The 27,642-nt window shown below is 55.5% G+C and overlaps 1 protein-coding gene across 3 annotated transcripts in view; it reads left to right on the top strand.

The window, feature by feature from the left end:
• FBLN2 (fibulin 2) overlaps nt 1–27,165 on the top strand; it is an 88,264-nt gene extending 61,099 nt beyond the window's left edge. For 2 of the 3 annotated variants that reach the window (XM_081137708.1, XM_081137709.1), the window contains exons 5-18: nt 2,804–2,984; nt 6,124–6,333; nt 6,956–7,069; nt 7,665–7,766; nt 9,733–9,873; nt 13,848–13,982; nt 16,088–16,234; nt 18,057–18,200; nt 18,336–18,464; nt 18,895–19,020; nt 20,705–20,821; nt 21,328–21,456; nt 24,448–24,571; nt 26,386–27,165. In XM_081137708.1, coding sequence (XP_080993834.1) covers nt 2,804–2,984; nt 6,124–6,333; nt 6,956–7,069; nt 7,665–7,766; nt 9,733–9,873; nt 13,848–13,982; nt 16,088–16,234; nt 18,057–18,200; nt 18,336–18,464; nt 18,895–19,020; nt 20,705–20,821; nt 21,328–21,456; nt 24,448–24,571; nt 26,386–26,743 — 2,157 coding nt within the window. In that variant the 3' untranslated portion in view covers nt 26,744–27,165. The remainder of the gene's footprint in view (nt 1–2,803; nt 2,985–6,123; nt 6,334–6,955; nt 7,070–7,664; nt 7,767–9,732; nt 9,874–13,847; nt 13,983–16,087; nt 16,235–18,056; nt 18,201–18,335; nt 18,465–18,894; nt 19,021–20,704; nt 20,822–21,327; nt 21,457–24,447; nt 24,572–26,385) is intronic. The other variant, XM_081137710.1, reaches the window with a different exon arrangement.
• The last annotated feature ends 477 nt before the right edge of the window (nt 27,166–27,642 follow it).

Genomic DNA, 27,642 nt, shown 5'->3' with positions numbered 1-27,642 from the left:
TTAAGGACAGTAACTCCTGCCGTGAGACATTTCGGGCTTCAGGCCGCGGTGTGCAGGGCCTGGGAGGGATTTACAGAAGAGGGTCACTGTGCTAGGACTCACGCTGGCCCCAAGTGGCAGGGCCAGTGACAAGGCGTCAGTTTGGCTACAAGTAATGGGAAACTCCCGAAACATTGCTTATTCTGTCGTATGCTGGAGGGTGCAGGCAGCCAGGCCAGAATTGAAGGAGCGAGTGGCTCTGTGGTCTTCAGGGCACAGGCTCGTGCTGTCTTGTTGCCCACAAACTGTCATATGCTGCCTCCTGGCCCAGGATGGCTTCTTGAGCTCCAGGCAGCAGGCAGGAGGAAGTGGGAAGGGGGAAGGAGCCCCCCTCCTGCTTTAAATTATTTTTAATTGTGCCAAATACACATAATGTAAAATTGACTGTTATAATTACTTTTTAGTGTGTAGTTCAGTGGCATTAAATGCACTCACATTATTGTGGGGCCACCCCCACCATCCCTCCCCAGAACTCGCCATCTTCCCAACTGAAACTGTCCCCATTAAGCAATAACTCCCCATTCTCCCCTGCCCCTGGCTACCACCATTCTACTTTTGTCTCTATGAATTTGACTACTCTGGGTATCTCATAAAAGTGGAATCACAGCCCTAACTGGTTTGGCTCAGTGGTTAGAGCATTGGCCTGAGGATTGAAGGGTCCCAGGTTCGATTCCTGGTCAAGAGTACGTACCTCAGTTGCAGGCTTGATCCCGGCCCCAGTCAGGGCGCATGCGGGAGGCAACCAATAGTTGTGTCTCTCTCACATTGATTTTTTTCTCTCTCTCTCCTTTCCACTCTCTCTGAAAAGCAATGGAAAAAATATCCTTAGGTGAGGATTAAACAAAAAGGAATCACAGTACTTGTCTTGCTGTGACTGGCTTATTTCACTGAACGTAATATCCTCCAGGTTCATCCATATTGTTACATGTGCCAAGATTTCCTTCCTTTTCAAGTTGAATATTCTTCTCTTACATGTATAGAATGCATTTTGTTCATCCATTCTGTTGATGGACGTTGGGTGGCTTTGACATCTTGGCTGTTGTGACTAATGCTGCTGTGTCCACTAATGCTGCTGGTGTGAGAAGAGCCCCTCTTTTGAAGACAGACATACTTCCACTAACAGCACATGAGCTAGAACTTAGTCCAGTGGCCACACCTAGCTTGAGGGCTGCTGAGAAATGTAGTCTTTATTCTGGAGAGCTCACGTGCTCACTGAAAATGGGGGAGAAGGGAAAACAGACATTGGAGATCCACACCTGGCTGCTGTGCAGCAGAGGACGGCAGACTAGGGCAGCGGACAGTTTCAGGGGCATCACCAAAAGAGATATTTAGGGGAGAGGCGTGTGAGGAGTCAAAGAAGTGTCACAGGCCTGGATGACTGTAACAGGCACCTTTGGAGGAAGGTGGCACTTGGAAAATGATTTTGACTTTAGTTTTTATCATGTTGGGTTGATTTTTCCTAAAAGCAATTGAGATTAGGGAAAGGACTTTGGTGACAGAGAAGTTTCCAATTTCATTTTGTCTGTATGTTTGACCCTGGTCCAGCCTCTTTTGAGCCCCAGCTTGTCTGTCTACAAAATGGGGATAGTGATATATGTCTCATGGCGTGGTTGTGAGGATCAGAGGTAAGGCAAACTAAGTATTTATGAAGTACATGGTGGGTCTTGACTTATGACTGGCTTATCTCATGAGTCAGGGTAGTTTTGCTGACCTAGGCCATGCTCAGCGGATCTTGGCAGAGCTCACTTATGAGTCTGATGCCTGCTGATGGCTCTGCTGGCACTTTATGATTTAGGATAGCTGCAGCTGGGATGACTTTTCTCTGTGTGGTCTCGTGGCTTCTAGCAGGCTAGCCTCGGCTTGTTTAGTTAGTGGTGGGCAGGGCTTCTGCACAGGGAGTACAAGTGTGCAAGACTTTTTGAGGCCTAGACTCAAAACTGGCACATTGCCACTTCTGTCTCATCCTATTGGCCAAAGCAAGCCATGAGGTGCGACCAGGAGGTTGGAGAATAGTCTTTCTTGACGGGAGGAATGGCACCACCGCTGCAGAGGCAGGGCCACCGGGAAGAAGACACAGTTGGGAGTGTCAGTTAACCACGGTAGTTTAAACAGCCAAAGGGTTTAGGGGGGACAATCTAGGACAGGGTGTATCCACACAGTACCTTCAGCCTCGCTGGCTTCTGCTTTTCTGCTCAGTCGTCTTCAGTTCGTAGCTTCCATCTTGAAGGTCAGCCCATGTCCCAAGATGGTTGCTAGAACTCCAGCCACCATGTCTTGTCTAGAAAGGAGGTGCACTGTGTGAAAAGGAGGTGCTTCCAAGCTGGGTCAGCCCCAGTTAAAAGCTCTCCTGAAAGCTTGACCTGGTGACCTCTATCTCAACTGCAGGACCTTGGAACATGCTGTCTTTTAGCTGGCCTAACCAAAATTAGTGTGCTAGCAAAAACAGGGTCTGGTAGCAGATGTGGCTGGGGCAAATTTGTAGTCTTTTCATAGAGGCCATTGATTAATTATTTCAAAAGACCTGCATTAGTCCTACTCTGAGCCAGACCTGGGAAATGGAGACAAGCGACTCCTCTACCCTTGGAGAGCACATACTGTACAGAAGAAACAAGACAAGATTAATTTATTTATCAGCTCCTCTGCTGAGCCTGACCCAGGCTGCTTCCTGGGGACCCTCAGTGAGTCCTATGGGCTCACAGACCCAGGGGAAGGCAGTTGGGCTCTGAGGGCCAAGGTGTAGCAGTGACTGCGTGTCTCCCTCCAGCAATGCTGTGACTGCTGTGGCCTGGGGCTCCGTGTGCGGGCCGAGGGCCAGTCATGCGAGTCCAACCCCAACCTGGGCTATCCCTGCAACCATGTCATGCTCTCCTGCTGTGAGGGTGAAGACCCCCTCATCGTGCCCGAGGTCCGCCAGCCTCCAGAGCCTGAGGCTGCACCACAGAGAGGTGGGTGTTTCCTCACCCTGGGCCAGGGTGTATGGGATGGTTGGGTGAGGGGTAGAGAGCTATTGGTGCCTCTAGCCAAAGCTGGATGACCCTGGGCTTCTGTGGGGACCCTGGTCCACGGCCATCTGTAGCGTGAGGTACAAGTTCTGCTCTAGACAGAGTTCCTCTGTGGTTTCTGACAGTGGGCTCAGGCCTGACATTTCCAAGATGGTATCATTCAGTTTTCCAAGTACTCCCACTTCACCCACTGAACCACCAACTGTCTACTACCTATCACCCTTCCACTCTCACCCACCCTCCCATCCACTCTTCTATCCCTCCATCATCTCACCCCCCCCCCCCGCCCATTCTCTGGTCTACTTCGCCATCTATTTCTCCATTCACTACGCCATTCATCCACCATCCCCTCATCCCTCCATTCTCACACCCATTCATCCATCCATTCATCTACCTCACCCATCTGCTTACCCATTCACCTACCCACTCACCCACACATTCATTTACCCACCCACCCATTCACCTACCCATCAGTTCATCCATCTGTCCATCTGCCTGTTCGTCCATGTACTCATATATTCACCATCCACCTGGTTGCAAACCTTTAACTTATCTGTCCATTCACTTACCTTTGCTTGTGTTCATCCTTCCTCCATCCCACTCACCTGCGCCACTCTCGCGTCCTCAGGGAACAGCGTATGACTAGCAAGGAGAACCCATTCATAAATGTTTCCCAGCTGCCTAATCCACCCCTTCAGGCTAGCGCTGTCTTTTCTGTCTGTATTCTCAGTGCCTGGCCCTGGACTTGTCCTGGAAGAGTCACTAGCAAATGACTGAATGAATGACCACGAGTTCTTTGGGGGCTGACCAGGCCTGTGCCCTTACCCTCTCTATCCTTCCCTGGCACTGGTCCCCAGAAGCCATAGGCAGTGTGTATGGGGGAGCTCCAGGTACCAGTGTGGAGCCTTGAGCCTGCATTCGCTCCTGCCTGAGCGTCAGCAGCCAGGTCCTGGATCTGTCATTGTTCAGCGTCCATGGGGTCTCCTCCCTCCTGTGTCCTCCCTGTGCTGTGGTGGTTGTGTCAGCTGCCATATTCAGCCTCTGTCACCCTATCTAGGACTATCTCCTGGACTCATGGCCATTAGCCTTCTTTGTGCCTGTGGGCCAGCAGGAGCCTAATCAAGGTGTCCAGTGAGTCAGCAGATGTTCTTTGGAGATCTGGGCCTAGCAGCCCTGGGGCTGATGCCATGAAAGCCCTGGCAGCCACTTCTGCAGGTGTTCACACATCTTTCCTTCACCACTGGGGACCAGGTGCCCAGGAGGGTTCCAGAGACACTAGCCTGGCTTTTCTGCGGCTGTGTGGACCCTCTGGGGCCCCTGAGGCCCTGTACTGGGCACTTCAAGGATTGGGAATGAAAGCCCCAGATGTGGCCCTGGCATCAAGGTTAACTCTTGGCCTTTGGAGTCCAGTAGGCCTGGTTGGAATCCCAGCTCCACCATTCTCCTCAGCAAGTCATGGTCCTTCTTGGAGACTTTGTCAAACACAGAATTCTGCTCTCCACCTCACTCCCTGTGAGGATGGATGACAGGATGCTTGTCAAGAGTTTATGATGGTGCGTTACTGTTACCATGTTTACTGTTATGATGGTGCGTTACTGTTACCCTGTTACTGTTGTCATGTCTAGTAGTCCCGACAAGGGTGCTGAGGCCCAGAGATGTGCTGGGCCGTGCCCCATGTGCAGAATGGGTCTGGCATAGTTGGGCCTGGACCCTTGACTCTGATGACTCCCATTTTTGACCTGGGCTTTCTGGTGTCCTGGATTTGACCAGACCCAGTCATCCCTGGGTCTCTGTCATGATAATGCAAGACAGTGTGCATGGGACTTAGGATGCCCACTGTCCATGGGCTACAAGGCCAGGGCTCCTGGGAGAAGACCATGTATCCTGTGGGTACAAAGTTTGCTGGGTGTGATGGTGGGCTCAATGGAAACCTGGGTCTCCCAGCAGGGAGGGCAGACCAGGCCAGGGGCAGCTGACAAGACAAGGGCTCGCCAGCCTCACTAGGCTAGCATGGGCACAGGCTCTCCAGTCCAAGGAATGCCACTTGATGAGGTTGGCGCTAGGGGGCTGGTCGAGCATTGGTGTGAAGGCCAGTTTAGTACCCATAAGTCTGATTCAAGGTCAGATTTGGGAGGAAGTCCAGCTTCAGGGATCAAGGGGTAGGCACAGGGCTGAGAAGGGTACAGAGCCAATGGTACGTTTTCAATGACTAACTGGTGGGTAACCTGGACCTCAGGGGACACGGTGGCAGGGTCAGACCAACCTGAGTTCCATTCCTGCTCAGGTGACCTTGGGCAAGTCACTGTGCCCCTCCGAGCCTCAGCGTCCCCTCCGCTGGGAGGATTATTGTGAGAACTGTGCCGATGAGGGTCCCAGCAGAGGCCAGGCACAGGTCAATAGAACTGAACCATCAGCTATCACAACCCCACTGGAGGGTACAAGGCCTGGGCTGATTGGGCTGGAGCTTAATGTAAATGCCCTCAGTATGAAGCATGTTCCTCAATGTGACCTTACACAGCTGCTCCCTTGAGGGGCTTGGCTGCCTGGTACCGGTGGACAGAGTTGGGCCCAGGCTGACAAAGAGCATGGAGGGGTTTCTGTCCCCTCCCTTTTTCACCACTGTCTATCAAGAGCCTTCCATGGCAGCTGGGCCCAGGGAGCCTTCTCTCCCACCCCCACCTAGTCCCCAGGGCGGCCTGGAGGGCAGTAGAGACCTAGTGCTATTCAGAGCGACATAGCTAGGGAAGGCCCGAGTGAGGGTTTGGATCTTAATCTGATGGAACCTGGGCTTGGGGCCCCTTCTGATGCTAGGGGTGGTTCTCCCTGATGTCCCTGAGGTCACAGGTCTGAATCCTATTCATCGTTTTAGCCAAAGCTCCCTGAGGGCTGTTGTGGACCTGGCTCTGATGGATTCACTCTTATTGCTGGGGGGGTGTCCACCTACCCATCCTTCATCATCCATCCATCCACCCGTCTTTCATCCACCCATGCTGTCTCAGCACTGATTTTCTGGGGGCCTGAGGTCTCAGCCACCTGATGGGGCCAACCCAGCTCCCATCGTGAGCACTGACTCCTGCCCCAGTTTCAGAGGCGCAGTTGGGGAGTCAAGAGGCCCTGTCACTGGGCATGGAGACTGAGCTTCCCAATAGCCTTCCCGGCGATGACCAGGACGAGTGCCTGCTCCTCCCAGGGGAGCTTTGCCAGCACCTCTGCATCAACACGGTGGGCTCTTACCACTGTGCCTGCTTTCCCGGCTTTTCACTGCAGGATGATGGCCGTACCTGCCGCCCAGGTAAGCACCTGGATAGTCAGGGCCGGGGCCGGGGCTGATCTTGCCAGGGCAGTGTGGCATTCCAGCTGTGGGGACTCTGGGGTACTTCTCCTGCCCCCCCACCCCCCCCACATTGGAACCCGCCACATCCGGGGACCTGCAGCAGTGGACTTTGTGAGGCCAGGCAGATAGACTCCTTCCTAGAACTCTATCTGCAGGGTAAGCCCCGGTGCCCTGCTCTGGGTTCAAGTGCAGGGCCTGGACCCAAGCCACAGAGGTTCCCATCAACCCAATCAATGTCCCCAGTGCCAGGCCCATGGTGGTTAAGCCCCAAGAGGCAGCCCAGGAGGCTGCCGCAGCCCATGGTCTGGGAGGGCACTTTCTCTGCCAGCTCCCAGGGATAGATTTGTTGTCAGTCTAGAAATTCACTCCTCTTCCTTGCCTTCTCTGTGCTGAATAGCTGTGAGATCGATCTTACCTAAAGTACATTGCTCCCTGAGCCTGTTTCCTCTCCTGGGAAATGGGTTGGGAGGACTAGGTGAGGTGATTTCTGCCAAGTGCTGGCATGGTGCCTATTAGGGCCTAAGGCCTGGCTGAAGATGTGAGACAGACCTCCCCCTCCTTTCTGCTCTGCCCGGGACAGACAGCGGCCCCCCACAGCCAGAGGCTGCAGAGGAGTCTGCACTGAGGCCAGAAACTCCCCAAGGGGCCCCCAACACCATCCTGCTACCACGGCCGCAACCCAACACCTGCAAAGGTAACCTGGGTCTCAGGGTGGGTCTGGGCTGCTTGCAGGTGGTGAGCTCTCTAGTGTTGGCCATGTGCAAGTTGGGGTGCTTCTGCTTTGGGGGTTGGTTGGTCTTACCTGTCTGAGCTGAGTGAAGCTGAGGAGGTGAGATTTGGAGAGAGGGTCAGCCTGGGGTGAGAGAGGATATGAGAATAGAGGACAGTCTGGGGTGATTGTATGTGACCTCGAGCAAGCCAATTAGTGACTTTTTTGGTCTCAGCTCCTGTGAAATTGAGAGGGTACATCCTTGCTTGTGGAGCTGTCGTGGAGATGGCAATGCGTGAGAAGTTCTCTGTTCTGCTCCTCTCTTCCTTGCCCTGCTCTCTGCACCTGTTCTCTGCCTTCTCTCTGTCCCATCACTGTTTCTTGAGGGAGGGGTTTGGTATCTGAGTGGTGGTGGGAGATCTAGTACATTATCTCAGACACCAGCTGATGTGTGAGCCTGTTTAGCAGTGAACTTGTAAAAAAGGACAGGAGTGGAGTTCCTTGCTCCCAGTCCCAACGCCCGCAGGTTAGAGCTGGAAGTGGTGAGTCTGGTGGTCTCTGACTCTGCGTTTCCTCCCAGACAATGGGCCTTGCAAGCAGGTGTGCAGCATTATTGGGGACACAGCCATGTGCTCCTGCTTTCCCGGCTATGCCATCATGGCGGACGGTGTGTCCTGTGAAGGTGAGTACACGGGGTCACCCTCACACCTGTGTGAGAGCCTGTGGGGAGGGCCCCAGAGTGGGGATTGGACATCCAGAATGAGGGAGGTGGTCCGGATCTAAAACTGGGGATGTTAATGAGAGAACAGGTTTGGCTGCTTTGATAAAGAGTCCCAAATAGCTTAAGCAGCGATTCCTCGCCTGCCACCGTGCATAGGTGTGTGTGCGGTCCAGGGCAAGCATACAGGCTGGCCAGGAGCCCAGGCCTCCTCTGTCATGTCTGCTGTCTCTAGAGAGTGCTTTCCAAACTTGAGTGTGCGCCAGAGTCATCTGGTGGCCTTGCCCCAGCACGGGTCCTGAGAATTCCACGGAACCCCCAGAGCCTGCCCCAGTCGGTCTGGGGTGGGCCTGAGAATTTGTATTTCTTACCAGCTACCCTGTCCTTGAGGGTGGCCTCTGTCTGCGTTGCCAAAGTTGATTCTGGCCTCACTGTCCCTGTCACTGGTGGAGAAGGGAAAGAGGGAGGTGTATGCCAGTTACTGTAAGGCGGGACCCAGAAGTGGCATTCATTCCTCTCAGTGGCCTCTGATGGGGAGCAAGATGGGAGTAAGAGTCCCAACTGGATGGCGTGTGCTCAGTTCTGTTACTGAAACCAAGGAGGGGACAGTGGATGTTGGTGACAGCTACCTCTGCCATGCACAAAGGGGATGGAGAGGTTCCAAAAGCATGTCCCTTTAACTCCAGTGACCCGCTAGGTCTGGGTGGGGCCTCTGTTGGCCGGGACCTCCTGTGAGATAGGGGCATTGGATCCAGCACCTGCTGGGGTGGTTTCCATAGTGAATGATGCCTTGAGAACAACCCGAGATGCCTCAAGGCTGCGCCGCCTCCTGTCTGGAGGCAGGATGGACATGAAGCGTGCAGACAGTCCAACACACTTCTGTTCAGGTTCAGGTTCAGGAGAGGTGTCCCTGGTGGGTTTCTGGGGATACCAGGATTAAGTCTGTCCAGGAAAAAAATGCCCACATCCCTGCCAGAAAGCTGAAACCCTTATCTAGCCCCTTGACTGAGATGGTTTTCTGTTGTTTATGAAAACCATCCAGTGCCCAGAGGTCAGGAGGCATGCCCAGGGCATACAGCATGGTGGTGACTGGCAGGCTTTTGTCTTAGGTGGTAGAGGCAGATCTCAGGTGCTCTCTGGGCTTCGCTCCCCATCTCTTGGAGCCTTGAAGACAGGATGTACCTCTCCTAGGTTGGGATTTCCTTGGACCCAGCAGACTACAGGCCAGTGTTTGTGTCTCTCCGGCCTCCTTCTGCAGAGTCCCAGCGGTAAAGGCTGTGGTTCTAGGCCAGAGGTTGCACACAGGTTCTGAGGGGCAGCTTTGCCTGCAAGGGAGTCCTGTGGGGCTCCATCTTGTCCAAAATAATCATACGAGTTACCAAACATGAAAATGTCAAGAATTTTTAAAAATGTCCAGATTTCAGTTTTCTCTTGAAACTGTAAAATCTGCCCACAAGGGGCCCACAGCTCTGGTCCCCCTCTGGATAGAGCACAGGCCCTGCAGTGCCCACAGAACCTCCTTTGGCTCCTTCTTCCACTTATGTTGCCAGCCTGACACCCCCCCCCCCCCAGCACTTGAGTTTGCAGCCCCTGCCTGTGTAGCTCCCTAGGCTGCCTGTAGAGGTGAAGCACTTCCAGAATGCGGGCGGGAGACAGACAGCCTCTGGGTCTGCCCCACTTTGCAGGGGGCAGGCTGCTGACCCTATCTGAGCCTGACCCTGCCACCTGTCCTTACTGGGATTCCAGCTTTGACCGTACAAACTCAGATTTGGGCCCAAACCCAGAGGTGCCGCCACTGATGGGCTGGGAGGCTCTGAGCAGGTGCCTGCTCCTCTCTAGATCTCAGTTTCCCCATCTGTCACTGGATGCTCCCTGACAGGCTATGCCCCTCTAATGGCCCTTCTGTTTTTCTTTCTGCGGCTGTCACTAGACCGAGACGAGTGCCTGCTGGGTGCTCACAATTGTAGCCGGCGACAGTTCTGTGTGAACACTCTGGGATCCTTCTACTGTGTCAACCACACAGTGCTCTGTGCCCAGGGCTTTATCCTCAACGTGCACAGGAAGTGCGTGGGTAAGCGAGAGCCCCTGCTGCCGCCAGTGCCAAGGCGCCCTGCTCTGCTCCACACCAAGCCCGTCCCACGCTACAGGGCCTGCCCTCTGCACATGAGCTCAGCACAGCTGGCACCCCTGTCATGTCCTGCGTGTCCTGGTGTCCTGTCCTGCTTTTCCACCGACGCCTCTGGGAGGCTGCTTTCCCCAGGGACGTGCCTGAGAGTCAGGAAACTAATTGATGGGTGACTTGGCTGGGTCACTGAAGCGAGGTCAGACCTGTGGGCAGCAGGAGAGAATGTGAGGTCGGAGGCAGGGCCATGGTGAAGCAGGACCTTCTAGTAGCTTTGTGGCCTCGGATACATGACTCCCTTCTCCAAGCCTCAGTTTTTCATTTGTAAAAAAGGCGCTGAGGGCACTGCTCCTCCTTGGAGTTTCTGTTCCCTGTGTGTGTGGTGCAGTGGAGGCTGGGGCATAGTGAGCCATGAGTCAGCTGCCAAGATTGTCCTTAGATGCATCCGGACTCCCCTCCAGAGGTGAATGGATGGAGCTGGGGTCTGACAGACCCAGTTTTGCATCCCAGCTTGGAGTTCGTTTGCTGTGTTACCATGGGCAGTGAGCTCTCCTCTCTGAGCCTGTTTCCTTACCTCTAACCTTAGGGCTTGGAGGATGACAAGGGCTAGTACCCAGCTCCTGGCCTGCACAGGTATGGGGCTGGTGCTTGGTAACAGCTTGTCCCACCTGCCTCTCAGTGCCTGTGTAGGCTCGGCCCTGGGGCTCCAGGTGTGCTCTGTGGGCAGTGAAGAGGGTGGACTTGATGGTGACCCATGTCCAGAGGAAACATAGACCCAAGTCACAGGAATTGAGGGCAGACTCGGAAGTGCTACAACAGAGGCCAAGGGAGAGGCCATTCGAGCTGTGGCGTCTCATGTACTTCCTGGAGAAAGCAGTGTTTGTGCCTGTCTATAAGGATGCTGGGGCTTGCAGTGGAAGGAACAGCTTGAACAAAGGTGTGGAGGTAGGAACAGTGCAGATGCGTTCAGGGTGTGTGCCCAGAGCCCAGTCTGTCGTCTGTGTGTTTGGGGACCATGTTCAGCCTGAACATGTCCTCGCCCTCCACTGCTGGACTGGCAGGCGCGGTGCTGGGCTGCGCAGGCGCTGCAGACATGTTTGCCCCTGGCCTCCAGCCGTCGGCACAACATGTGCCTCCTGACCCCGCTTGTCAGCGGCTGGGCAGCTCTTCCTGCCTGGCTGTGTCTGTGTGTGTGTCTGGGGAGGCGGGTCCCAAGCCTGCCAGCACCCCTCCTGGGATGCCCTGCCTGCTTGCCATGGCTGGGTGCACAGGCTCCGCTGTGGCCTAGAAAGAAGACCTTGTGCTAATGGGGTTGCTGGGCAGCTGGAAAACAGGTTCTGGGATTAAAAGAGCAAAGGTACATTTCATTTACCAAATTTATGAGCGCACATTCTCACTCATGTCTCTGCCCCTCGTTCACCCGCACAGGCCTCTTGTCCTCCTGTCCGCTTCCACATTCACGATGCCATCTGTTAGTGCGCACTGTCCCCTCACTTCCCCACAGGCGTGTGCGTGCATCTCCTGCAGGCCACCGTTAGCTCCAGGCAGGTTTATTAATAACCCAAGCTGGTGAGACAGGAGATGTTCCCAGATGAACAGTGTGGCTTCTGCAGCCAGACTGCCTGGGTTCAAATCCTGGTTCTGCCACTTTTTAGCTGTAAGACCTTAGACAAGTCATTTAACCTCCGTGAAACGAGATAGTAATAGCACCCACTTCAAAGGGTCACTGTGGAGATCTAATGTATAGAATTTACAAGTGTTTTATGTCATTTTTGTGATTCATTACATGTGTTATACTGAGGCAGCCTGCATAGGTAGTAAGTCATACATCACCAGAGGTTGTGAGCTGAAGTGGGACGGTGTTGGGTGGTGCCAAGTCCAGAGGACCTCTAGTGGACATGTGGCCTCTGTGAGGCCTCCTCTGTGCTTTGCTGTTTGCCTTTTGTGCCTTGCCCTTTGAGGACTGTCTTGGCTCCTGGGAAAAGTATCCTAGGTGAGCTGGGCTTTGAGAAGATGGGAGGGGAGCAGTTGCCAGCTCTGGAGCTCAGCCCACAGCAGGGGAAAGGGCACAGTTCTGGGCTGGGCACTCGGGGGTCTGTGCTTGCTGCTGCCACGTGCAGGCTCTGTGGCTTTGGTCCAGCCACATCCCGTCTGGGAGACCTGTTTTCTGTCTGCGAAACTGTCGCAGGATGGCAGAATGGCAGTTCTGGAACTGCCTGGTCCCTAGCAAGCCTGTCAGAGGTATCTGCTGCTATTGATCACCGTGATTCCCCCCAGGGTGGGGCTCCTGGGCTCCTGTGTTTCTGGGACCCTGGGAATGTGTCCCCTGTTAATCCAGCCTGCAAGTCAGAAGTTCCTATTTTGCCAACCAAGCCTTCCTTGGAAACCTCTGACCCAGAACTCTCTTTTCCCCCCCTCACCTCCACCCAAGCCTCAGTTGGCCTGGCCTTAACCATTTGGTTCACCTGTGAGTTTGAGAGTCTCTGCCCACAGCCTGGCACCCCTCCTCTCCACCTGGTCCCAGTCATCCTAGTAGGATTGGCTCAGATGGTGCTGCCCCCCAAGGAGCGACTCACAGTGTGGGGCCCGGAGACTGCATGGCCGGCTTTCCTCCCCAGCGTCGACACCCTGCCTTCCTGTCTGCCCCACCAGGCTGGCAGCTCCTTGAGGGCAGGGGCTGGCGACACTCCCACTTAGCTACCTGACCTAGCACTGTGTAAAAGTATGTGCTGGTCAACGTGCGTCCAGGAAAGACTGAGTCAGTGAGTGACTGCCCCCCCTTCCAGGTGCACATGCCAGCAGGCACTGCCCCGTCAGTGGCCCCACACCAGACCTGCGACGATGTGGAGTTATCCATTCTCCAAGGGCTCTCCAACGCCCTCCCTGCTGCCGCTTCTCTCTCCCTTCCCAACTGCTCCTCCTGGGAGCTGCTCCTTGACCTCTCCTTTCTGTGCTCCATCCCCCGATGAGCTGGGCAGCCAGCCCACCGCTCTCTCGAATTAGCACTTTTACTCAGACCCCTTCTGGGAGCCCAGAGGTCTCCCCGGGTGCCTCTTGACTGAGGTTCACTGGGCAAGCCTGTTTCTCCCAGCATCCCTGTCCTGGGTGCTGTTGCTCTCACCTGACACCTGCTTGGCCAGAAAGCTTTGCAGACCTCTTAGCTCCTCTTTTTCGCTCGCCTTCATCTCACGCACTGGTGGATCCTGTCGTGCCATCTTCACCGTGTTTTTTGAACCCAACTGCTTCTCCTTGCCTCCGTGGATGGCAGTCGTTGTCTCCTAACAGCTTCCACTTTCACCCCTGGGGTATACATACCCGGCCAGCGGCCCCTGTTAAATAAGGCCCCAGCCGGAACCTCTCTGTGGCTCCCACCTCCCTCCACATCTAACACTCCTCTCCCCTGCAGCCGCAGCCCTCCTGGCTGGCCCTCGGACCCGCCTAGCAGGCCTGGTCAGGGCCCTGGCGTTGGCTGTGCCCTCTGCCTGGAATATCTGCTGGGTTCTTTCGTCACTTCTTCAAATTCTTGCTCCAGTGTCCTCTTTGAGGACCCTCCCCCCTGCCTCCTCCTTAATATGGGGTGTGCCCCCCCTCAGCGCACCTTTCCTTCCTCACAGCACTCATCCTGAGGAGACCCATCCTGCCCTATGTTTACATATTCATCTCTTGGCACCCCCCTCTCTTGAGTGCCCCCATGATGGCCGGGATCTGTCTGTCTTGTTCACCATGCACCCCTGGTGCCAAGAGCAGTGCTTGCTGGCACATGGCAGGCACTCGCTAAGTCTTTGTTGAAAGAATGATGGATGCATACAGGCGGCCGTCAGCGCTGTGCTACTCTGGGTCGTGAGCACCTTGAGGGCGGTGCTGGCTGCGCTCTGCTGCCCTGGGAAGCACCTGTAGCTCTGATGGCATTGCTCTCCCTGCAGACATCAACGAGTGTGTGACAGGCTTGCACACCTGCTCCCGGGGCGAGCACTGCGTGAACACAGTGGGCTCCTTCCGCTGCTACACAGCTCTCACCTGCCAGCCGGGCTACGCCCTTGAGGACGGGGAGTGCACAGGTGAGGACCGTGGTTTGCAGGCCCCACCCCTGATCTGCCCCATCTGCCCCCTGACCTGCCGTCCCACCCCCCCTTCAGACCCATCCCTGACCTGCCCAGAGTCAAGAGCTCCCGGCACTTAGGTCCTGTGCCTCTGGGAAGACCCCACAGATGACGGTGTTTGAGGCAGAGGCATGTTTGAGGCTGGTGGGTAGGCTAGGCTGTGCTCCTGGCTTTGCTACTTTTGCTGGTGCCTGGGTGCCACTTGTTCCCCTTGCCATGCCTCAGCTCCCCTGTTTGTATGTTGGGGTGGAGCCCACAGATCACTTCTGTCCCTTTCACTGGAAAATTCTAGCCTAGGAAGAGGGAGAAGTTTCATTGAAGCATTTTAGTAGACTCTTCCAAGCCCCTTCACCTCCCTGCTGGGCTCTGGGTGGCAGGGATACGTGGTAGGGTGTGGTGTCCTTGATTCTGATCTCCTGATGAGGGACATGGGGTCACACAGGAAAACAAGATGGAGCGGAGACCTACATAGTGAGAAGCTCCTGGGAAGGGTGTTTCAGGCACAGGGAACAGCAAGTGCGAGGCCTTTAGAGAGGAGAGAAATCTTGACACATTCAAAGAACAGAAAGAAGAGTTTCAGGGGTTGGAGCAAGCATGCTGACAGCTTGAAAGGAGGGTACAGAGCTCAGAGACTGATTAGGAAAGGAGTTCGGAGTCTTTCACCTGTGATATGAAGCATTTTATTGTTAACTAGAAATGCCCAGAAGAATGTCACCAAGGAGGGAAGACTGCTGAAGTGCTCACTTGTTACTGCCCTGGAGAAGCTGACAAGCAGCCCTGAGGGGAGTGTAGGCTCAGGGAGGTGGGTTAATTCAATCATGTCTGGCTCCGAGGTGTCAAGGAAGTGGAGGTCAGAGGAGCTAGGAGGAGAAATGAGCCTAGCCCCTCTGCACACCTGTGCATACCAAGGGCAGATGCACATCCAGGGCCAGCCGCCCTCAAAGAAGCCACCTGGGAGGATGCCACCTCCCTGGACATGCCCCAGCCTCCCCTGTCTCTCCCATTTCAGGGTGCTGGGCTCCTTAGAGTGTGAGGCTGCCTCTCAAGCACCAGCAGTTATCAGACAGGGCCATGCCTGTTCATGTCAGGCTGCTTGGAACCCAGCCCAGGGCCTCCGGAGACTGGGCTGCTGTGGGAAAGTGGTAGGAGCTTTGGGAACCAGAGAGGGGATGGGTGAGGAAGGACAGATGGACAGAACCTACACAGCCAGACACACATGCGTGGTCTGCTCGTCAGCAAAGTTCAGTGAATTTCGGCCTGCCCTTCATTCATTGTCAGCTTTCTGCTCTGCCTGCATCAGGGTCTGTAAGAAGTGGCCCCGTGTGCCTGCTGTGCAGGGAGCATGGGGGTGGGAGGCGGAGGAAGCGCCGGGCCAGTGCTGTGCAGGACGTGAGGCTCGGGGTGGGAGGCACAGGGCCAGTGCTGTGCAGGACGTGAGGCTCGGGGGTGGGAGGCACAGGGCCAGTGCTGTGCAGGAAGTAGGGGATGGGGCAGGGAGCACAGGGCAGTGTTGTGCAGGAAGCATGGTGCAAGCCCAGGGGTGAGGGCCCATTTACCTGCTCAGTGCCATGTAGGTAGGGCAGTGGCCGGCAGCTCCATCCTCTGAAGCTCTAAGCCTTGCTGCTGCCAGAGCCATTACCAGAGAAGCCTGGACACATGACCTTAGGGATCTGAGTGCATGTCCCAACCCTGCCTGCTTGGGGCAGTGATTAGGAGAGCAGGCCATCAGGGTTCTGGTCCCAGCCCAGTGCCCCCTAGCTATGGAACTGTGTCTGTGCTCGGTTCCCCTGTGTAAGATAGGGCTTGTCGAGGGCCCTGCTTCCTAGGGCCATTGTGAGCATCAGGTAGGTAAATACATCTGAGAGTGCTGGGACAGTGCCTGGCACCACCAGGGGCTCAGTAGGTGTGGTGATATCATTTCAATATCGGGTGTGGGCAGGCAGTGATGGTGCTCTGCCCGAGTCCCATGATGCAGAAGACCTTAGTAACCCCACATTCCTAGTGGGACATGCGGACAAGAGCCCCCCAGCCTGCCAGCCCCTGACTGCCTGCCTCTTTGCCAGATGTGGATGAGTGTGAGCTGGGCACGCACAACTGCCAGGCGGGCTCCACCTGCCAGAACACCAAGGGCTCCTTCTACTGCCTGGCGCTCCAGGCGCGCCAGCGCTGCATGGAGGGCTTTCTGCAGGACCCCGAGGGCAACTGTGTAGGTGAGTAGGTGGCGCCCTGTCCCTGTCTTTGGGAGGGGTCATGGGTCGGGAACTCTGAGGGTTGAGATCAAGGAGGTCTGGCTTGCTGCTCTTACCCTGCTGGCCTTTGTGTCCCAGCCTGGGAAGGACAAGCCAGTGCCTGGCCCCAGGAGGCCGGCAGAACAGAAGCTCGTGCCATGAGCTGTGTGACCTTGGCTGAGTTACTTCTCTTGTGGCCTCATTTCACCCATCTGTGGGGTTGGACTGGAAGAAAGTGTACCAAATTTCTTTTAACCTGGTTAATAGGAAGGGTATATGTTATATCTTGACGTGGCGCGCGCACATGTGTGCACACAGACACACACACGCACACACACACACACGACTGGATCACAAGCTCACAAAGCATTACTGCCTGTGGTACTGAAGTTCCTATTTGCAGAGAACGCTAGCCAAGCCTCTGAGGCTGATTGCACACCACACTCGGGTTGAGACCTGCAGCTGGACAGGTACTGGCCCTGTCGTCCCCACATGGGTCTGCTGAGATCTCGTGTTCTTCTCATCACTCTTCAGCGGCTTCCAAAAAGCCTAAGGTCTGCAGCCAGGGGGCCCCCCTGCCCAGGCTGCTACCATGTGGCTGGGAGGCCCCCCTTGCCCAAGGCTGTTATATGCAGCTGGGAGGCGGAGCACCAGCCCCCAGATTATTGATGGCACCCAGAGTGTAGGCATGATCAGGGCTACACTCAACTTGGGGAGGGCTGAAAGACAGAGGGAGACATGGGAAGACAGGCCCCATGCAAGGCCAGCCACTGGATGCAGATGGAAATGGGGTCTGTAGAATCCAGCTTGTCACATGTAGTAAGAACAGCTCGTGGGATGGGTGTCCCCGTCTTACAGGGTGGACACTGAGGGACAGAGAAGGGCCTTAACTTCACCTGAAAGCTTTCTTAAGACTCTTTGGGGGTCCCTTTAGCCAGTCTGGGATCTGGAGCTCTCCCTGAAGCACCCCTTTAACAGCTGTGCCCCAACATTTTCACAGGACATGGGCAACCCCTCAGGACACTACAGGGCTATGGGCATGAGGAGGTCCCTGTGGTCTGCCCTGGGACACCCACCCAGAGTCCAGGCGAGGTGGGAAGGGATCTGCCGACTACAAGAGTCCTTCAGTGGTTAGTGACATTCACTGGCGTGTCCTTAGCGCCTGCTGTGTGTCGGGGGTGCAGCAGTTTAACAACATCCTGGAGAGGAGAGATTAAATAAGCAAACACATTTATATAGGTGGCAGTTACTCTAGGATGCTTTCCTCAATAATAAAACAGGTAGGGATAAAAGTTTAAAGGGGACTTTTCTACCTACAATGGTCAGGCCCTGAGGAGGTGACATCGGGGCAGGGAGCCAACCATGAAAATATTAGGAGGCAATGTGTGCCAGAGAAGGGGAGACAGCATGTGCAAAGGCCCTGTGTGGGGAGTGCCCGGGCCTGGTGGGGTGAAGAGGCCAGCGGGGCAAGGCTCAGTGTGCGGACAGCAGTGGAGGGTGAGCTGGACAGACTGGTGGGCTTGGAGAAGCCAGAGGGGCGTGACTTGCCACTGTGATCCTGGAAGTCAGCTTTGATTTCCCCTCTGGCTGTAGCTGCTCCATTAGAAAGCAGCTGGCAGGTGCTTGGGTTCTGGGAACTGAAACGTTTAGTGCCATGGACACCGGTGGGACAACCCGATCACATAGCCCTGACCTGGGCTGGTCTGGAGCCCAGGACTGACCTCCTCCCAGGGCAGGCCTGGACCCAGATGCTGGGGCCTAGGGAGGGGCTGTGCCAGACTGTGACCCACACCCACCTCTGCAGACATCAATGAGTGTACGTCACTGTCTGAGCCGTGTCACCCTGGCTTCAGCTGCATTAACACGGTGGGCTCCTACACATGCCAGAGGAACCCGCTGCTCTGCAGGCGTGGTTACCACGCCAGCCAGGATGGGACCAAGTGTGTGGGTAAGGCCAGACCGCTCTCTGCTGCCCCCTCCCCCTGCCCCTGCCAGCCTCAGCTTCCTTGGGTTCCTGGCCTATGGGAGACCCCTTTAGGGGAGGCTAAGGCCTCAGGGTGCCTTTCTTACCTTCCCCTGGCAGATGTGAACGAGTGTGAGGCGGGCACGCACCACTGCAGGGAGGGCCAGGTGTGCCACAACCTCCCTGGCTCCTACCGCTGCAACTGCAAAGCCGGCTTTCAGCAGGACGCCTTCGGGCGGGCCTGTGTGGGTAGGTGGGGGCTGGTTGCCAAGACCCCCATTCAGCTCCCCCGAGCGGTGCCCACTGCCCCAGGCCAGCCTTCTAGCTACCACCTCCTTTCTGCTGCCCCTCCCTCTGCCTTGCCGCCCCCCTCGCCCTGCCCTCTGTCTTGACTGCCCTCCTGTCTTCCTGCCCAGTGGTGGCTCTGGCCCTTTTCTCTTCTTAGCCTCCGTCCCTGCTGCCCTCTTCTCTTGCCCCTTGCTGTGATGGCCTGTCCCTCTGTCTGCCTACAGCCTCCCTCCAACACTCTCACTGCCTTTCTCCCCTGTCCCCGGTCTGGGTCTCACCCTGTCTCTCCTGGTTCCCTGGACCTGTCTTCCAACCCTGCCCCCTTTCATACCTGGGGTGGAGGGAGCTGGCTCCCAGGAGCTCCCCTCCCCACCCCTGCGGCCTCCCACAGATGTGAATGAGTGCTGGACCTCCCCTGGCCGCCTGTGCCAGCACACGTGCGAGAACACACGTGGCTCCTACCGCTGCTCCTGTGCCTCTGGCTTCCAGCTGGCTGCGGACGGCAAGCACTGTGAAGGTACAGCTGACCCTCCTCAGCCGAGGCGCTTCCTCACTTTCCTCCTGGGGAGGGGAGTCTGCGGAGACCCCTGGGAGGCTGTGAACCTCTCCCTGAGCACTTCACCTGGCAGAGGAGCTGGCCCTGCCATGGATCAGGACCAGCCTAGGGGCAGGGGAATGGGACCAGATCCAGCTACATCAGACAGCATTTGGATGGGCTCCCAGACCAGACCAGACCTTCTCACTCTTTCATTCATTCGTTTGTATTATAATCACCTGTGAGCACCTCCTCTGAGCCTGGCTGGGTACACATTGTTGTAGGGATGAGGCCTCTGCTCCCCAGGCATTTCCGTGGCCAATCATTAACTTTTTGGCCCTTAAGCCTTCACACACCCCATCCCTACCTAATGCCACTTCTCTACTCCTCCATCTGTGGCTGAATGTTAGAGACTCAGATGAAACCAGTGTGGCCGCTGGCCCCCAGAAGCTCAGAGCCTAGTAGAGGAGGGCACTCACTTGTTTATTCTGTGTGAATGCTATGCAGCTTGTGAGGTCCTGAGGATCTAGACGTGAATCAGACAGAGGTCTGTGAGGCCCTGCATGACCTGATCCCCTCCTCCCACTCCCATCACTCACTCTACTCTGACCACACCCACCTCCTTGCTGCCTTGAGTGCACCAAGTCTGTGCCATCTCAGGGTCATTGCCCTTGTACCTTCTGCCTGGAATGCTTCTCTAGATGCCCACTTGGCTCTGAAGTTGCAGCCCTCCCAGACACAATCCCTGTCCCCTTTCTCTGCTTTCTCCATTGCACTTGCCACCTTCTGACATACTAGTTATTTGACTCATTTAATTAGGTCCCTCCCTCCTTCTTTTTCCCCCCAACACACATGAGTGTCAGTTCCACAGGTGGAGATTTTTGCCCCTCTTGTTCATGGTGACATGCCCAGTTCCTGGGACAGGCCTGGCATGTCATAAGCGGTCAACAGTTCTTGGCTGGGTGAATGAAAGAGACCCCTCCTGCCCTGGCCAGGCGTGACTCAGTGGTTGAGCATCGACCTAGGATCCAGGTGATCGGGGTTCAATTCCCAGTCAGGGCACATGCCCAGGTTGCGGGCTCAATCAATGACTCTCTCATCATTGATGTTTCTATCTCTCTCCCTCTTCTTTCCTCTCTCTGAAGTCAATAAAGATATATTTTTTAAAAAAAGAAAGAGACCCCTCCTGGCCCACAGAAGCTCAGAGTCTAGGCGATATTCCATCCCAGCTGTGAGACGACCCTTCACTCAGTCACTCACACCCTGCTCAGCCACACTCCTGTGCACATCAGCACTCCCATCCCATGCCTGCCTGAGGAGGTCCTTGTAGCACTACGTGGCACTGCCGAGAGCCATCTGCCAGGTGCTGAGGACCCTCAGTAGGGAAGCATCTAGCTCCCAGCCAGGGCATCTGAATCTGACCTGTGACTGCCTCTTCCAGGCAGCAGGCCAGGCCAGGACTCCACAGCAAACCCATCCCTGCCCCTGCCTCAGCTGCCTGCCCCCGCTGGTTCACTTGTCCTTATCTGGGCCTCTGATTCCTCATCAGCTCAGGGGGAGGCTGGAACTAATGTTCTCTCAAGAGACAGCTCGAGGGGAGCCTGGACGCTGGGTCTCGTCTCAGGGTTGGGTGGGTTCCATCGTGACCACCTTGGTCTCCCTGCAGATGTGAACGAGTGTGAGACGCGGCGCTGCAGCCAGGAGTGCGCCAACATCTACGGCTCCTACCAGTGCTACTGCCGCCAAGGCTACCAGTTGGCCGAGGATGGGCATACCTGCACAGGTACCTCTCCTCTGCCCAGTGCCCCTTCCTGAGGGGCACCCCTTTCCCGTGTACCCAGCTCCCAGAGAGTCTCTGTGGGCCTGGGATACACAGGAGACAGGCTTTAGGTCAAATCAGAGTTGGGCATCCCACCCCTGTGTCCTGGCTGTCACCTTGGGCAAATGCTTCCTGAGTCTGACCTTAGGCCCCTCCCCTGCAAAGGGAGACCCAGTCCTGACCCTCAGGGGATGAAGGCTTCAGTTGAATCCTGAGTCCAGGCCGGCGTTTGGTACCTGATTGCCCCTTAGCGGACAGTAGTATTTGTGGAGCAGCCCCAGGGGGCAAGCACTAGGATGGGAGTCCTGTTTTACGTGTGGTCTGGGCAACTCTCTTCCTCTCTCTGAGCTCTATTGTCCTCATCTGTAAAATGGGCCCTGAGCTCACATGGCTATGGCAGGGATGGTGTGGCTGTTAGTAGCTGGGCCCTGTGGCTGGGCAGGGTCACAGGGTGAACCTCTCTCTGGCAGACATCGACGAATGTGCTCAGGGTGCCAGCATCCTCTGCGCTTTCCGCTGTGTCAACGTGCCAGGGAGCTACCAGTGCACATGCCCAGAGAGGGGCTACACCATGATGGCCAGCGGCAGGTCCTGCAAGGGTAAGCAAGGGGTCCCTGCCCACCAGGCCTTGGCCAGGACCTTGACAGAAAGAGAAGGCCTCATGCAGCGTGTGTGCCCTTGGAGTCTGATACCAAGTGCACAGCACAGAATGGCCCGGGCCTCTGGTGGTCTGTGTCTGGGATAGGAAAGTGACAGTCTTTCTGCTGCTTGACCCAGATTAGAATTTTTCAGATTTGGACTCAGCTCTGGGCCTTGCCCTGGGAGCAAGGCAGAGATCCCATGGGGTGATTCTAAAAGGCATGAGCGACCTATCCAGTGAGAAGTCTGCAGAAGAGCAGCTTCAGGGGTCCCCGTCTCTGTCCCCGGGTGTCTGTGATGCTCTCCAGGGACCAGGCCAGCCAGGTCTTTGGACCCAGAGGGTAAGGTGGGTTCCCCAAGTGTAGGCAAAGGGGTCACAGAGACGCTATCCCAGAGCCACATGCAGAAAAGACTCTCCCCGTCGGGTATGCAGGGCTGGGATACAGAGGAGGACGGGGACTTCCTGTCACAGGACATGCAAAGGGGCTGGGCAGTCCCTTGTTAAATTTGCAATCGAGGGGGCTACTCCCCTGGGTGGGGAACCATGCTCTGACTTCTAATCTTCTGAGTTAGAAAGCCTTGATCTTTAGTTCATTCCATTGGAATATACCGAGGCCACCAAGTTCTGGACCTGGCAAGTCACCAGGGCAAGGTGGAGGGGCCTGGAATCCACCTGGTCAGTCAGGTTCTAGGAGCTGCACCAGCAACCCCCTGGGAAAACCAACTCAGCTCCTCAGAGCACAGCCACTGCCCCTCCTGCTTGTATGACCGAGCCGTTCCAGGTGGTGGGGCTGAGAGCCTGGGGGCCCTGGGTTGCTGTTTTGGTCCACTAAGGCTGGCCCTGGTGCTTCTGGGGGACAAGGGGTCAGAGTTGGCACCCGGAAGGGTACAGAGTTAGACCAGTGGTTGCTGCCTGTAAGTGGATCCTGAGATCAAATTCGTAGGTCTCAGCTGGCTGGTTTTTTTTGTGTTTCTTTTTGTGTTTTTTTTAATATAGAGTAGAATACAGGTTCGGGTAGGGTGGAATGGACATGATGTAGGTCAGAGTGCACTGTGCCCATTAGGATTGTTTCAGTTCACATGTGTGTCCTTAGTCCTAATGCAAAAGGATTCCTTACTGTAGATTAATGTAAAAAACAATAATAAATTAAAAGGCTCTGAGCGAGAATGGGTAAATTAGGGACTTGGAGGCCTGCAGGGCTTGCTCACAGAAGCTGAGCTGGGTCTCCCTGGCTGCAAAGCACTCTGCTTTTTAATTAAAAAAATAATTGGTATGGGCTTCATAGAAGGTAAGGATTTTACCCACCATAAACTTAGCTGGTGGAAACACTTTATGTGTTTCATTTATATGCTTTCATTTTTGAGCCTGGGGCCTGTTCACTGATGGAAGGACAGACAGTATGGTCCCTTCTAGAAAGGACTGCAGGGACATTTGCTCTTAATGGCACTTCAGGTTGAAAGCCTGGTCACATCCAGGATCTTCTCCCTGGGCACTGCTGTGGATGGGAGGTGACACCACACCTGCCTCCTGGGGTTGTGAGGATCCGTGAATGAGCGTGGAGTGTCCTGAGCATTGAATGAACGGCAGATGGTAAACTCGGGTGCAGGGTGACTGTTGTTGTCAGTACTGTTATGTGGCTGCTATTGTTAGGAGCCAGCTTGGGGTAAAGATTGGATCCCAGATTTTGGCATCAGGTGGACCTGGCTTCTGGCCCCAGCTGCCTTGCTGACTGCTGCATGAGCTTGAGCAAGGTTATACCCCTCTTGGATCCCCAGTTCCCTCTGGGGACGCCGGTGACTCCTACCCCAGTGGGCTGGTATGAGGACTGGGTGAGGAGAAGTCCCTAAATTGGGTCAGCGTAGAGGACTGGGGAACATCTGCAGCCCTCAGGAAAGTCCCTTACAGACCCCGGCTGCCCCCGCCCGGGCACAGCCCTTGGGGCCTGCTGAAGCTGCCCTCTTTGAGCCAAGTGGCTGGTCTTCATCCGAAGGTCTCTGGAATCCATTTATTTGATCCATGGGTTGCCTGTGGACACCCCCCACCACACACACACATGCTTTTCTCAGGGATATTTACCCATATGTGAGTGTGCGTGTGTGTGTGTGTGTGTGTCCTTGAGCATATGTGTGTGCCTAGCTAGCCATGTGCACAGGAAGTGTGAGTGTGTCTGTGCAGTTTATGGGGCATCCGTAGCTGTGAGTTTCAGTCTGTATTTACAGGTGATGATTCTTGAACCTACATCCAACTACACGAAGAGCACATGTTCTGTGCCTGGCATTCTGCTGGGCGCTGGGTCACCGCAGGACTGAGGAAGCCTCCCTTGCCTTGGAGCTCACACTGAGGACGGGTGGAAACCGAACAGACATACAGAATAGTTTGAGAGCAGGACAAGCAGCAGAAGAGAATACCGTGGCTTGGAATGGAGGGCAGTGGGGAGGAGGACCACTGTAGGAGAGTCGGGGAGGGCATCCTGTAGGGCGTGGCCCTGAGCTGAGACCTGAGGGAAGAGGAGTCACCCATGGGAAGATGTGGGGAAAGTGTTCCAGCAGCAAATTCCCTGAGGTGGGGTGAGGGTCAGGGCATTGGGGAAGCTCAGAGGGGCCTAGCAAGACTGCAGCCCAAGTGGAAGTAGAGAGGCTCAGCAAAGGGCCAGAGAGGCCCTGTATTGTAGGGCTTGGTGCCCACAGGAGGGACTAGAGTTTTTATATTGGGAACATGGGAAGCCCTCAGAATATGAAAAGCTAATTTGCATTTTAAAGCCAGGCCCTCTGGCTATGTGCTGGGTGTGGAGGGGACTAGATGGGGTGTGTGCCGCACGGGCGGGAATTGTGAACTGTGTTCTTGCAGTGACAACGAGCTGCTCTGAGACCCAGGCCTCCAGCTTGGGTGATTCAGACTAGGGTCCCCAGCTATGGGCGACCCTCCCATCACCCTCCTCTCCTCCCCTCAGACCTGGACGAGTGTGCACTGGGCACCCACAACTGTTCTGAGGCCGAGACCTGCTACAACACCCCGGGCAGCTTCCGCTGCCTGCTCTTCGGGTGTCCTCCCAACTACACTCGAGTCTCCGAAACGTGAGTGTCTCTACCCCAGCCATGCCCCAGGGACCCTGCACAGATCCATGCTGCCCAGGGGAGAGGCAAGGTGACCGGTGGCCCCTGCTGTCACCACCCCCTGCTCTTTACCTGCCCCTACTGCATCCTGTCAGATGGCACAAATGAAAGCACCTTGCAGAAAGGTCCATGTAGAGAATGAAGGGAAGATGCCCGGAACATCTCTCCCTCTGTCTTTCTCACACGTGCACACCCCCCCAGAGCATCTCCCTCGGTCTTTCTCACACATGTACACCACACCCAGAACTTCTCTGTCTTTCTCACACACGCACATATACACATTAGTTATCTTTTGCCCTGTAACACTTAGCACCTTAACCTGAGCAAGTTATTTTTTCACACAGTTTTGGAGAGCCAGGAATCCAGGAGCAGCTTAGCTGGATGGTTCTGGCGCAGGGTCTCGGGGGGCTGCAGAACCCTACCGCCCAGTCACGTGGCTCTGGGCAGGAGGCCTTGCTCCTCACCGCGTGGGCCTCTCCGTGGGCTGCTTTTCACATCCTTCCCCCGGCACAGGTCATGGAGAGACAGTCCTTTGCAAAAGTGACACATTCTTATAGAAATATTCAAGCAATAAAAGTGTGCAGACCAAAGTTGTTGCCCCTCCCCTCAAACAAATCCCTCAGCCCCTGACTGGCTGGAGCGTATCTTCTTTCATCTGAGCATAAAGCACACGGCTGTCCTGTTATACACGTGCACTCAGCCATTCCCAGCTTGTTCTGTCTACCCTGCTGCTCTCGTGTCTGCATGCAGCCTCCCTCAGATGTGTCCACAGTCCATTTACCACTGCCCTGCTGGCAGTTTCCCAGTTTCCACTATTACACATGGAGAATGTCCATGTGCCTGTGTGTTGGGACCTTTAGGGAGTATGGCTAGGTGACTCTGGGCGAGTGGCCTCCCTTCTCTGCGTCCCAGCTGCCTTGTCGGCAACATGGGAATGACGGTAGCACCGTGCGTGGCTGGTACGAGCACCAGATGGATGCGAATGTGAGTGGAGCACACTGCGTGGCATAAATGCCGTGTCGTGCTGCTGGCTGTTGTCCCTACCCTGGCCTCTGTGGCCTTGTACTGTGGCACACCAGTTGGAGAATTCTGCTCAGAAGATCTCTAGAGTTGCTGAGCCCTGGTACCTAAACAGCATCCCATTTGGGAAGCAGTGAGCTTTTATACTGATTTAATGATGGAGATGCCAGTAGCTCAGAGCGCCAAGAAGAGGCCAGGTTCTTGTGCTTAAAAATTGAGGCCTTGGCCCCTCTGGGGTCTGGGAGGGTCTCTCACCATCCTCGTGTAGCATTGCTGAGTCTTGAGGCTTCCACCTGGGAAAGCGTCTGCCAACCCAAGTCAGAGGAGGAAATGGCCCAGGAGCAGTCAATTAATAGAAGAGGAATTTGAAAAATGATTGAAACAGTAAAAACACTGTGGCCTGGGAATCTATTCAGATGGATAGTGTGTAAGTAAAAAAATGCAGGAAGGAAGGAGCGTAGAGCTGCACATGAGCTGCGCACAAGCTGTGCCAGGCACTGTGGTAATGCTGCATATTTATAAACGCCTCAGCCTCCCAGTGAAACCACAAGGCTGTCAGCCGTCTTACAGATGAGGAGACAGACCCTCATGGTAAGGTGACTCCGCAGGTGCTACAGGGCTACTGAGGGGAGGGCTGGGCCAGCTGGCCCTTGAGCCTGCCTCCGCCATGTCCAGGGTGGTGGACGGCAGGGCCGGGAGGGCCTGGGATGGTGGTTCGCCAGCCCAGCCCACTGACCAAGCCCTTGCACCCGCAGGAAGTGTGAGCGCACCATGTGCCACGACTTACTGGAGTGCCAGAACACGCCAGCTCACATCACGTATTACCAGCTCAGCTTCCAGACTGGCCTCCTGGTGCCGGCTGACATCTTCCGCATCAGCCCGGTGCCCGCCTTCGTGGGGGACACCATTGCCCTTACCATCACCAGGGGCAACGAGGAGGGCTACTTCGGCACGCGCCGGCTCAGCGCCTACACGGGTGTTGTCTACCTGCAGCGGTCAGTGCGCGAGCCCCGGGACTTCACCCTGGATGTGGAGATGAAGCTGTGGCGGCAGGGCTCCGTCACCACCTTCCTGGCCAAGATGCACGTCTTCTTTACTGCCTTTGCTCTGTGAGGCACCCCCCCGAGTGACGTGCAAGGGCCGCAGCGCCTGGGTTGCCCCGCTGGTCCCTGTGCCACCCTCCACACCACCCTCCAGGGCTCCTCTTTCTTGGGCACTCAGCACCATGTGTGTGGGCCTGGTTATTTGGGCGATTGTTACTACAACTGGAAAATAACTTAATTTTGCTGAGTGGATTCTCTTGGGTTCCTAGTAGGGATCTTGGCAGCAGGAGGTTCAGGGAAGCCCTGGGAGCAGTTCAGGGTCACCTTAGGTGCCCGGTGGTGGAGTGAGCGGACCAAAGGCTAGATGCTGATTAAAGGCGGCAAACGGGGACCACGTGGAGCTTTGGACTCAACGGATGCCTGTCCCCAATGTTGACATTCCATTTCATGTCTCGCTGTGATTACTTCTTTACTTTAAAAAAATCATCTTAAGTGTTTTTGTTTAATTATAAAAGTAGTACACATATACTGCAAAAATTCAAATAGTACAAAAAGGTCATAAACTAAAAAAGTGAGAAAAGAAACCCCCATACTTCTCTGTACAGTGTTTGAGTCTGAGGGCGGTGCCTGCAGGTCCTGAATGTTAAGTCCGTTGGCTCACTGAGATCTCCTTTGATGTCAGACTAAAGGAATTACCCCAGCCGAGGAGTCCCCTATGGGTGACATGGTCACGGGGTAAACATGCTGGCTTTCTGGTCCTGTCTTATTTATCACAGCTGCTCCCTCCTTTCCCCCTTGTTCTCTTTCCCCAACTGGGCTCAGCTGGGGTATCCCCCCCAAGTGTGGGCTCAGCCAAGGTATCCCCTCCCCAAGTATGGGTTCAGCTGGGGTGTCACCTTCCCAAGTGTGGGCCTCAAGTGGCGTGTCACCTCCCCAAGTGTGGACCGCAGCTGGCATGTCACCTGCCCA

Source organism: Miniopterus schreibersii (genome assembly GCF_964146895.1).
Source record: "Miniopterus schreibersii genome assembly, chromosome: 5".
In the NCBI taxonomy this organism is placed as follows: domain Eukaryota; kingdom Metazoa; phylum Chordata; class Mammalia; order Chiroptera; family Miniopteridae; genus Miniopterus; species Miniopterus schreibersii.
The sequence above is the reverse complement of the archived record's forward strand: the minus strand, read 5'-3'. Positions and strand labels throughout refer to the sequence as shown.